The sequence below is a fragment of the Sphaerodactylus townsendi genome, linkage group LG07 (assembly GCF_021028975.2).
Source record: "Sphaerodactylus townsendi isolate TG3544 linkage group LG07, MPM_Stown_v2.3, whole genome shotgun sequence".
In the NCBI taxonomy this organism is placed as follows: Eukaryota; Metazoa; Chordata; class Lepidosauria; order Squamata; family Sphaerodactylidae; genus Sphaerodactylus; species Sphaerodactylus townsendi.
The window spans coordinates 48,479,693-48,491,988 of NC_059431.1; the positions used below are offsets into that span (position 1 = coordinate 48,479,693).

At 43.5% G+C, this 12,296-nt stretch overlaps 1 protein-coding gene across 2 annotated transcripts in view; it reads right to left on the bottom strand.

Annotated features, from left to right (window-relative positions):
- CHD1 (chromodomain helicase DNA binding protein 1) overlaps positions 1 to 12,296 on the bottom strand; it is an 85,657-nt gene that overhangs the window by 18,057 nt on the left and 55,304 nt on the right. For both annotated transcript variants that reach the window (XM_048502938.1, XM_048502937.1), the window contains exons 26-32: positions 8,220 to 8,350; positions 7,545 to 7,683; positions 6,819 to 6,969; positions 4,565 to 4,687; positions 4,160 to 4,291; positions 839 to 1,096; positions 496 to 636 (exon numbers count right to left, since the gene is read on the bottom strand). In XM_048502938.1, coding sequence (XP_048358895.1) covers positions 496 to 636; positions 839 to 1,096; positions 4,160 to 4,291; positions 4,565 to 4,687; positions 6,819 to 6,969; positions 7,545 to 7,683; positions 8,220 to 8,350 — 1,075 coding nt within the window. The remainder of the gene's footprint in view (positions 1 to 495; positions 637 to 838; positions 1,097 to 4,159; positions 4,292 to 4,564; positions 4,688 to 6,818; positions 6,970 to 7,544; positions 7,684 to 8,219; positions 8,351 to 12,296) is intronic.

Below are 12,296 nucleotides of genomic sequence, written 5' to 3' on the forward strand. Positions count from 1 at the left end.
TTTGCTCTAAACATATAATTCAATTGTCTTTTGGAAATAAATGGAATATCAGGCTTATTTCTCAAAAAAAGCCATTTGTTGAATAGTATTCTATTCAATACTATGTTATTTTCCTGAGAATACACCTACAACGTTAAATAACTATGAAACAAGCTCAAATTTGATCAGCAAACAATATGACATTTATTGAACGTTATTCAGCAATTAGCTTACCAAATGGCTGATTTCAAAATGAAATGAGTGTGGAATGCTAAAGCCTCAAATCAAGTATTCTGAGGCCAAGTATAGTTTACAGCTACCATTTTTTTACAGCCTCTGAGAGGCCACACATTTCCCTTCCTGGGTAAGATTTTGGCTAGGAGCTGCAAGTTGCTGGTCCCTTTCCTAATGTGACAGACTGTGAGTCACATTTTTCACAATATCTTCAGTTAGTTTGTGCTTCCTAAGAACAAAGCACTGGTAAAATTCATTAGCAGCAAAGAATGAAAGTCTTACTATACTGAATGTCTTCTGATCCAGCTCTTCAGATTCTTCAGAAATAGGAACAGGTTCACTACTTGCTGTTATATGAACAGGAGTATCAGGAGATGGTGTTTTCTTGGGTTTGTCTTTGCTATCAGATTTGGACTCATTTGCCTATCAATTAAAAACAAAAGAAAACCAATTCCTAAATAGACTGTGCCAGAAATAAGAATACAGAATAATTTAAACAAGAAAATAGGAATATACACGTCTGTGTAGACTTTATCTCCCCTTTATGCAAACTGAGATATAAAAACAGAAGTAATAAAATACAATGAGTCCACTGGTGGATGGGTGACTGGGATAACTCAATTACCTTTTCTTCCTTTGCTTCTTTTTCTCTCTGACTGTAATCTTTTACTTTGCTTTCCCTCTTTTCTTTCATGTCTTTTTCCCTTAATTCTTTCTTGTCCTCTTTTTCTTTTTTCTCCTTTTTAAGATCCCTCTTGTTTTCCTTCATCTCTCTTTTTTCATCTGTCTCCCTTTTCATGCCAGGATCTGCATCAAGATTTTCTTCATTTTCTTTTTCTGTTTTTATCTTTTTATTTTGATGTTTTACTGAAGCCACCTCATCCTAAAATATACAAGCACAATGCAAAGTTCAGATGGAAACAAATTATATGGGCTCATTACTCAATCACTTCTTTTGAACTATTCTTCCATCCTTTTGCAGGTTGTGCACAAGTATCTATTCATTCTTCTCTCATGCGTCAGTATTATATATTGAGGGAGGGGTGAGAATGAAACATTGGACTTACCATGAAGATTTCTTCTCATCAATAAATGGGAAGCTATGCTTGTGGTTGTGCCTCCTTTTTGCTCCACGGGAAGGGCTTATGTTTTTTTAAAGCCTTCCACTTAACCTGAGAAGGTACTCTATCTCCCCAACTCACATCCTGCCAAGCTTCAGAGAAGATGGCTTCACCTTGGCATAGCTCTCTTAGCATATCAGCCTATTCTGCCCACAACTGATATACTGTCACAATGAAGAACAGAACAATGGTTCCATGAAGACTCTCTGGCCTGATTAGTTCATCTCTGATTGCTCCCTGGCCAATTAGGGTGGTAAGGATACCTACCCATGTACTGATGAGAATAAACCTTCACTGTTTGTCCAATGTTTCATTTTCCAATCAGTGGGAGAAGGTATCGTTGCGTGAGATATTGAAAAGCTTCCTTCTCCCAGATGGGTATAGGAAAGAGAAGAGGAATTACTCAGGAACCACCCTTTGGAGCATTCATCTGCCACACACCGCCTCTGCTGAAGCAAAAGTATCCATTTTATAACGCCTCACAAAAGTAGAGGCTGATGCCCAAGATGCTGCCCTACATGTTTCTGCAATCAATTCACTGGTGGAAAGAGCTGCAGATGTAGAGGCCACTCTTCTAGAATGGGCTGACACTTTGGAGGGCAGCAGAAGGTGCTGTATGTCATGAATGAGGGAGATGCACGCCTTAATCCACCTGGCTATGGCAGATGATGATGAGTTTTCCCTGTGGAATAGGGTAAGAAAGAAACAAAGAGAGCATCTGAAGATATAGACTTTGGTTTTCTTAATGCAGATGTAGGGAGCCCTCCCAATGTCTAACTTGCGCCAGTCATGTTCCTTATGATGGGTTGCTTACTTCTGTTACAGATCAAGATCTTGTGCCTCCCTGATGGCTGACCTGCACCTTCGCTATCATGTTGGTGAGGACCAGAATATAAAATTGCTCTGTTGCATGTTGTAAGGAGATATGTGTGAGTCTGATCACTCTTAGCACCACTTGGTTTATGTTGTACGCTTTCTCTGAGTTTGAGGTAACAATCTTCTGATAAAGACAGGACTGAGCTTGCCAAACAATGTACCTCAAGATGATTGTGAGAATACTCTTGAGCTGGTTCAACAGGAACCCATGAAAGTGGTGGGCTTGTAGTTTGGATGTCCCAGAGGACCTATGATTTGAATAATGACCTGATTAATAGATCATCCACATAAGGACAAATGTGCACACCCTCAAGCCTGAGATGAGCCATTATTTTAACCACTGACACAGTGAAAACTCAAGGGGAGGACAGACCAAAAGGAATAACTCTTCACTGAAAGCGCTGTTGATCTTATGCAAACTGACTGTACTGTCTGGAGTTGGTATGTATTGGGGCAGTATACCTCATTGAGATCTATGGAAGCTAGGAAATCCCTTGTGTAGAGAGACTCCACTATGGATCAGAGAGTTTCCACTTGGAATTTCTTCTTTCTTACAACTTTAGGTCCAGAATTCCCATTTTTCTTGGGTACAACAAATAAAATAGAGAAGGTTCTGAAAAATATGTTGTTGTCAGGAAATGATTCTACTGCTTGAATAAGTTGATATCATTGGGGCTTGCCAGAACTTAGGAAGCCAGAAATTGGGGGAGGGGGAATATGCTCTTGGCAGTGATACTTGTCATGGCCTTCTGGTCTTGACAAGAAGAGCTGTTTTTAATATCCTGCTGTTTTCTACCATAAGAAGTCTCACAGTGGCTTACAATCACCCTCTCAGCCAATAATAGGCACCTTGTGAGATAGATGGGGCTGAGAGAGTTCTGGGAGAACTGTGACTAGCCCAAGGTCACCCAGCAGCCTTCATGTGGAGGAGTGGGGAATCCAACTTGGTTCTTCAGATTAGAGTCCACTGCTCTTAACCATTACACCATGCTGACTCTGAGAGAGACGATCTTAATACAGCTTCTGCTAGCAATCCTGTCTGCCCCTGAAGCCTCAGCATGAGCATTCTGCTCATACCCATCTCTGGCAGGCCTCAGCAAGAGATTGGAGAGCAGTGGTTGGAGTTGTCAGAGAGTTTGAGCTAGAGGTGCGAAGGATAAGGTTCTGCTGTTCTGTTTCAAAGGCCCTGCTGTAGAAGGTGCCTGGAAATGCACTATCTGAGACAGCTTTCCCCCCTTTTTTGTTGCAGGCACTGCTGCTAGAGAACAAGAGAAGCAAAGAGTTGAAGATGATTTCTAATCCCTTACCAAGGCAAGAGAGCTGTAAATTTGACCACTCACAGAGTGGACAGGCCACAGACTGGAGAGGTGGAGTGCCAACTTCGGAAGCCTTTGCAAAAAAGCTGCATATGCCTTGCCCATGGAGCAAGGATGAGGCAAAACCCAGACAAGGATAACCTTCCACCCACAGGAGATGAAGCATTCCAATGTAAAGTTTCAATTCATGTCCAATGCTGGTCAGCACTGAGAAATTAACAACAGCATTTAGACCAGCAAATTTGCCAAATGCTATTATATAGACAGAAATGCATATAAGTAGTACCATCAGCATGGATAGCTCTAAAAACTATTTCTAATTCAGTAAAATGGATAAAAGAAAACTTAAAGTTGTCTGAGCAATAATATTTTGGTTTCTTTCTATACACAGTTGTTTTAGTTCAGACAGGAGGTAACCAATCAGGCTTCAGAATCTGCGTTATAAATCAGAAAATTACTAATTGAAATCAAATCTCAGCCAAAAAGTCATTGAACAGCTTCCGGTAATCTACCATTCTCTGTGCCTTTGTCTTCAGTTTGCAAAATGGACATTATCTGAGTGACAAAATTTCAAAATGGTACATTACAACACTGAAATTGTGATTTTTACAAATACAATTATGATATATTTACCTTGCTATCCTCCGCTTCTTCTTCAGATTTATCTGAAGGAGGTGGTGAAGAATCACTTTTTATTTCCGCTTTCATTTTTGCTTTTACCATTTTGTTCTTCTTGATCTTCATTTTTCGCCTCTTTGAGCCTCCCTAATTATCAAAAAAATTCAACATATGAAATTATTTTTAAGATTGTCTTAGCACTAATGCTTCTTTCTTGAGTTATTCTTCCAGCTAAGTACATAAACACAAGCAGAAAGAATAAAAAACATACTTATAAAATTAATTTGATATACTTATGTGAATATAGTCTTGCATTTAATTGCAAGATGGAATACATGCTGTACATATATATCAGATCTAGATAAGATGAAGTCTCAGGAAATAGTGCAATTTATTTCCTCTGATAGTGCAATTACTTACTGCTCCAGAAAGTCTTTGTGCTTCTTTCCTCGCAATATCCTTATTGAGTAATTTTATGAGGTAGTCTGCACGAGTCTGCAACTGCTTGGCCTGGGGCTTTTTATCTGGATCATCTGGTAGAATCTGAAAATGCAATTTCAAATGTTTTCTCAAAAGGATATTCAGAGTTTCATCACCTTGATAAATAGTAACAGACTGGGAAAGAATGCTGAATTTACGTCCAATTTAATTCTATAACTTGGTGCTTGAAACCTACCTATATTCTACCCCAGAATGCCTCTTATAGACTTGGCCCAAGAACTCATGTTCCAAATTTCATACATATGGGAGGTTATTCACATGACAGGCCTGACACAGGGACTATTTTGAATAACGGTACTTAAGATTCAATGAGTACAAAAATGAGGTGGTTCTCACCAGTTCTAGAAGAACTGATTTTCAGTCCCAAGTCGAAGTGCTCACTATGACCTTTAAAGCCCTAAAATGTCTTGAACCAGGGTATCTAAAGGATACCTATGAAATTGCTGTTTGTTGACGTTTTCTTTGGATGTTGTACTTTGCCTGTCCCTACTTTCTGAAGTGAGGGGTGTGATGACGGACAGAGCTTTTTCAGTTGTGGTCCCCGGCTATACCCATTTGTCTAACACAGAGTCACCTGAGTTTTCAGCACTTATCAAATATTCATGTTGATGGGTTTTTCAATTCTACTTTTACATCTATTATGCATGGAATGGCTGGTTTGTTTTAAGATTCCTCTTGCGTTCTCACTTCACGCACCAGCTCCAGCCTCAGGGTGGACTGATCTTACAGTTCCTGGGTGAGCTGCAGGCTCAAGAGGCTGTTAGGGGGCTTCCAGCTCTGGTTTGGATAAGAATCCATCATTAAGGTTGTTTCCTGCCATGGTTGGTTTTGAAGGGAATCAGGTGCTCTTTGGTAATTAATCTCCCTACTCTCTCCTAAACTTTGTCTTTCAGCAAGGATTATTGCTAAAAGCTGAGGATTAAGATAAGGAAGAAATAAAATGGGAATAAGAAGGAAGAGTGGAAAAAAGGCATTGAAATCTAGCAGGAAAGAAGAACCTAATCCTGCTCTTTCTGTCTGCGGCAGGAAAACAATTGAAGATGGGTGACTCCCATGCAAGAACAGGAAGCAAAAGTGAAATCAGTTCCAGCCTTCCTAAAGGAAGGGGTGGTAATCACCCGAGCAAGGAGCAGCAGTGGCGTAGGAGGTTAAGAGCTCGTGTATCTAATCTGGAGGAACTGGGTTTGATTCCCAGCTCCGCCACCTGAGCTGTGGAGGCTTATCTGGGGAATTCAGATTAGCCTGTGCACTACCACACACGCCAGCTGGGTGACCTTGGGCTAGTCACAGCTTCTCGGAGCTCTCTCAGCCCCACCCACCTCACAGGGTGTTTGTTGTGAGGGGGGAAGGGCAAGGAGATTGTCAGCCCCTTTGAGTCTCCTGCAGGAGAGAAAGGGGGGATATAAATCCAAAACTCTACTCTTCTCTTCAAGATATTCTCCTGCCCAATCAGAAGAATGGTTGGTTTGTTTTAAGATTTCTTGCTCTCTGCTTTTTTTTCTGCATTGAAGAAGAAGAAGAAGAAGAGTTTGGATTTATATCCCCCCCCTTTCTCTCCTGTAGGAGACTCAAAGGGGCTTACAATCTCCTTGTCCTTTCCCCCTCACAACAAACACCCTGTGAAGTGGGTGGGCTGAGAGAGCTCTGAAAAGCTGTGACTAGCCCAAGGTCACCTAGCTGGCGTGTGTGGGAGTGCACAGACTAATCTGAATTCCCCAGATAAGCCTCCACAGCTCAGGCGGCAGAGCTGGGAATCAAACCCGGTTCCTCCAGATTAGATACACGAGCTCTTAACCTCCTATGCCACTGCTGCTCCTGAAGATATTAGACCTGCTGGCTTTCTGATGTGCTTGATCTGATTGTGTTTTAGTTTTGATTGTGTTTAAAGTTTTATCTACTTATTTAGTTTTTATCACTTTATCACCGGCTGGCCTGGTTTCTACTGCATGACTCACTCCAGTCTCAAGAAAGCTCTCTTTCAGTGCATAATGCATCAGCAAAGAGGAACAAAACTTCACAGAAATATGACTAAAAGGAAGAAATTATTCCAGAAAATGTGCCTTAAGAGGGCAAATAATCTATATCACCTTCCCAAAATACAGATATTCCACTGATCTTCACACAGTCATCTCCTGAGTAACAGTATGGTGAAAAGATGGAAAATAGGACTTACCTTTTGTGTCAAGTTGAGATCTGGATCCATTTTTATCATTTCCCAGCTACCATATCCATATTCATAGATGCCTATTAGAAGATTGGAATCATCTTCTTTTCCCCAATTGATATCAAAATGAGCTGCCTTAGTATGACAAGGTATGGTGTATCTAAATGAAAAGTAGAGCACAAACTCATCAGCTTTTACCACTATTTCTTTAAAAGGTGCAGAACAGGGTTTACAGAATTACAAAATATTGAAAGATCTCTCTACAAGTTTGGATAGCAGTGGCAACAACCAGGGGCTAGTTAGAGAATATGTTGTGACAGAATTAAGGGGCAGTGGACCTTTTAAGTTCATTGTTATCACCTCCTTCCTTCAAGGTAGCACACATGATTCTCCCTTCCTCCATTTTATGCTAACAACCCTCTAAGTTAGGTTCAGCTGAGAAAGAGTGATAGGCTCAAGGCCACCGAAGAAGTTTCATGGCAAAGAAAGATTTGAATGTGGCTCCCTCAGGGCTAGACCAACATTCTAAACAACTACTTCACACTGGTGTATGTGCGAGAAACATTTTAAATTATTATACTAACAGTAGTAGCAAAATAAAACATGTTGACTGCCAGTACGCAGAGAGCCTCTCTCAGCAGCTACTCGCACGATGCCATCTTCGAAAGCCTAATTTATTAAACACCATGCTAATAGGATTCTATCGCATATCACAAACCAAAGTCATTAACTAACCTCTTCCTTTCCTCCGGATCTGAAGGAATGGATTTTTGCAATGGTGCTAGCTCTTCTTCATGTGAGATGACTAGTTTTGCGTTTACCTGCACTCCTGATATTCGGAAAGTTGGGCCTTTAACTTTGCCAAGTCTGCCACCTTAAAACAAGAATACAGTTTAGGTAAATATTATTTTGTGACCTGTGACACAAAGTGCATGTTGCTCCATCTCCTGTTTGGCCTATGTTTGCCTTTCCTAACATCCTGAAACAACAAGTTTAATTTTGCATGATATTGTAAGCAGCAGGACATAGCATGTTTTATACAGAATTCAAGAATATTAAGCTTCTCAACCCTGAACCAATTAGTTTCAGTGGAATGGAAACTGCTGAGGAAGTTGCCTGATCCTTTCAGACTTTTAGGGCTTTAATCTACAAAACACTTTTAACTGCACGATTAGTCCAAATTGTCCCTATTTTTGCACTAATATAAACCATGATTACACATGGATATGGCTCACAGAATTGGCTGGCTTAAGTGCAGTGGGTATCAGCTATAAGACTTTATGTTTGTTCACTCAGGAGATGCCAAAAGTGGCAACTACATATGCAGATAGAAAAAAAATTGTGCAAACTCTTTCTTGTTGCTCTCAGAATCTGCTGAAGTTTTTCAGATTTTTTTCAAGCTAACTATACCTGCTCTTTCTTGTCCAGATGAGCTGTCCTTTAAAGCCTTGATACATCCATTATGAACTAGCTCTCCAAGTCGTCTAAGGTCTATCTCAGATTTATCCACTAGCTCAGCATCTCTAGCTATTGCATCCAACCTGTAACAGAACACAAGTATTACAGCTCTTGTCTCCATATATAACACATGCCTTCAAAATCAAAATACAGAAAATACATCAATGCTAGACATTTGCATAATTCTTTTAATGAGGAAATAAGCAATCAAAGTGCATCTTTAGCAGCACCAGTGGAGTAGTGGCTAAGTGGTTTGATTCCCAGCTCTGCCGCTAGAGTTGTGGAGGCTTATCTGGGGAATTCAGATTAGCCTGTACACTCCCACACACGCCAGTTGTGTGACCTTGGGCTAGTCACAGCTTTTCGGAGCTCTCTCAGCCCCACCCACCTCATAGGGCAGTGGTGGCGAACCTTTGGCACTCCAGATGTTATGGACTACAATTCCCATCAGCCCCTGCCAGAATGGCCAAAGGTTTGCCACCCCGGCCATAGGGCGTTTGTTGTGAGGGGGGAAGGGCAAGGAGATTGTAAGCCCCTTTGCGTCTCCTACAGGAGAGAAGGATCCATTGAATACTTACTGTGAAGGGTCTTTCTACTGTAGGTAAGGGAGACATCTTAGATGGGTGTCTTCTCCACCAATAGCAAGGAGGCAGGAAGTAGTTTTAACTTTTAACGGGTCACTTCCCCTTCTTTGCCCTCGAGGCCATTTTCCGTCAGTATTCTCATGACCTAGTAGTTGGTATCTGGAAGTGACCGTTTAACCAGTTCTATAACTTGAAACACTAATAACTATAAAAAACATAACTTATGAGGCTCAGCGAATTCTCAATTCAAACACTCATTCATTCAGGCTAGCATCGGGGATAATGGAGACCAGGGGGGGTCAAGATGTCTCCCTTACCTACAGTAGAAAGACCCTTCACAGTAAGTATTCAATGGATCCTTCTACTGTAGGTGGGAGACATCTTAGATGGGACCTCCCCGAGCAGTGTCCCCAACCAGGGTGGGTCTCATTACTCCCCGATGATGTGTTCTAACACCCTCCGGCCGAATGCTTTCTCTGCAGCGGCTAGGGAGTTCAGTTTGTAATGTCTGGAGAACGTGGAAATCGAAGACCAGGTGGCGGCTTTACATATCTCTTCCACTGAGGCTCTGTTGCGGTATGCCGCGTTGGTTGCTGCACTCCTGGTAGAGTGTGCAGTGATGCCCGGTGGAATCGGAAGTGCTGCCGCTTTGTAGGCCTCTATGATGGTAGCTTTGAGTGTGGTGCTTATCGCCGCCGTTGACATAGGGGCCCCTATGTTTGGCAAGGCAATGTTGATGAAGAGGGTTTCAGATTTGCGTATGCCCTCAGTCCTGATTATGAACGCTTTGAGTGCTCGCCGGACGTCTAGGGTATTATTATTATTATTATTTATTTAATTTGTATACCGCCCGATCCCCGAAGGGCTCCCCGAAGTATGCCACTCCTTCTCTTTTGGATGTGAGGGGTTAGGCATGAAGTTAGGCACCACGATTTCCTGTTGAAGATGGAATTTGGACAGAACTTTTGGTACAAAGGCTGGGTCCAGACGCAGTATCACTTTATCTTTGTGGAATATGCAGAATTTTGTGTTGATGGATAGTGCTCTCAGCTCTGAGACCCTACGTGCCGAGGTAATGGCCAGGAGAAACAAGGTTTTCATTCTCACCCACCGCAGGGGGATAGTTTGGATGGGTTCGAAGGGGTGTTTGGTCAGAGCCGTGAGCACCGCATGGAGTCGCCATGACGGAAACCTGTGTATGACCGGTGGTTGCGAGAGTTTCACACCTCTTAAGAAGTTCACCACGTCTATGTGGCTCGCAATTGTGTTGCCCTCTACTGATCTACACACCGTCGATATTGCTGAGATCTGTCTTCTCAGTGTGGCGCAACGGAGTCCCTTCTCGAATCCTTGTTGCAGGAACTGTAATATGTGGCGGATGGAAGGGGCCTCAGGGTCCAAGTCTCTACCCGCGCACCAACGGGCGAAGGTTCTCCATGAGGCATTGTAGATGTTGATAGTTGACCGTCTGCGGGCTGCCAGGATGGTATTAGTTACCGCCGCAGAGTAGCCTCTCTGACTCAATTTTCTCCGTTCACACGCCAGGCGGTCAGCTTGAGCCAGCCTGGGTCCGGATGTGAGAGAGGCCCTTGCGTCAGAAGGTCTGCTGTCGTCGGTAGTGGTAAAGGTGGTTCTACTGACATCTCTAGGATTGTGGAGTACCACGGTCTCCTGGGCCATTTTGGCACGATGAGTATGACTTGTGCCTTTTCCGCTCTTATTTTTCGTAGAAGGCGCGTGATGAGCGGGAACGGTGGGAACGCGTATAGGAGTTCCTGTGGCCACGGTGCCGCTATGGCATCCACCTCCAGAGCACTCTGGTGAGTGTATCTGCACATGAAGAGCTGCAGCTGCTTGTTTTCCGCTGTGGCAAACAGGTCTACCTTGGGTTGGCCGAGACGTCGGCAGATCCATTGGAATACCTCTGGGTTCAACCTCCATTCGCTTTCCTGGACTTGCTGCCTGCTTAGCCAGTCTGCTTTGTCGTTTTGTATTCCCCGGATGTATTGGGCTTCTATAGACAGGAGGTGTTTTTCCGCCCAGTTGAGGACCTTTAGCGCTTCCTTGTGCAGCCTTGGGGATTTTGACCCTCCCTGGTTGTTGAGGTATATCTTGGTTGAGATGTTGTCTGTTCTCACTATCAGGTGCTGCAGTGTTATTTCCTTCTGAAAGTGTTGTAGTGCCAAGAACACTGCTCGCGTCTCCAGCAAGTTGATTGGAAGGCTCGCTTCCTGCTTGGACCACTTGCCTTGCACGAATTTCTGATTGAGTGTCGCTCCCCAGCCCGATAGGCTCGAGTCTGTGAAGATTTGGGGCCTTTTGTCGTGTAAGTAGCATCTGCCCCGTTGGAGGTTGTCTTTGTTTAGCCACCACTTCAAGCTGTCTCTGACCTGCGATGTCAATTGGAGTCTTCTGTCTCTTTTTCTGATGATGTCGAGCTGAAATGGCCTTAAGAAGAGTTGCAGTGGTCTTGCATGTAGCCTTGCCCATTGGTTGAGATCGATGACCGATATAAACAGTCCCAGTAGGCTTGCCAGTTGAAGCAGCGGTGGTTTTGCCGCCGACAGAATTGTGGATGTTGCCTTTATTATTCTTGTGATTTTTTCCGGTGGGATAAACAGTGCATTCTTTGTGGAGTCTATGATTGCTCCCAGGTGTTCTAATTTCTGTCTTGGGATGAGGGAGCTTTTCTCCGTGTTTACCAGAAAGCCGTAATGTTGAAAAGTTTTCTGTACTCTGGCGATGTCCCTCAGACCTTGTTGTTTGGTTTTTGATCTTACTAGGAGGTCGTCTAAATAGGGGTGGATGTGTATCCCCTCTTCCCTGAGCTGGATGATGGGCCCCATGAGAACCTTGGAGAATGTTCTGGGGGCTGTGGCCAGCCCGAACGGTAATGTTCGGAATTGAAAATGAGCTTTTCCTACCGTGAACCTTAGGAATTTTCTGTGGGCCGGATTGATGGGGATGTGTAGGTAAGCCTCCCGGAGATCCAGGGAGGTGAGGAATTCCTCTGGTCTTAGGGCCAGAGCGATGGATCTCAGTGATTCCATTTTGAATTTTGGGAGCCGAATGAATTGGTTGACGTATCTTAGGTTCAGCACTGCCCTGCAGTCCCCGTTGCGCTTGGGGACTGTAAAAAAGTGCGAATAGGTTCCTAAGAATTTCTCCTGTGGGGGAACGTGTTCCACTGCCCGAATTTGCAGGAGGTGTTGTACTGCATTTTTTGCTCTTTGGGCTTTTTCTGGGTTCGCTGAAAGGGGGGACGGGACAAAGAGGTGTCGGGGGAAGCTGGTAAACTCGATTACATAACCCGTTGCGATCACCTCTTGTGTCCAGTGGTCGAACGTAATGCGCGGGCTTGCCAGGTTGGGAGGAAGTTGGACAGCCGCCCCCCCACCGGGATATCCCGGGAGTCATTGTTTGTTTCCACCTGGTTTAAAGGGCT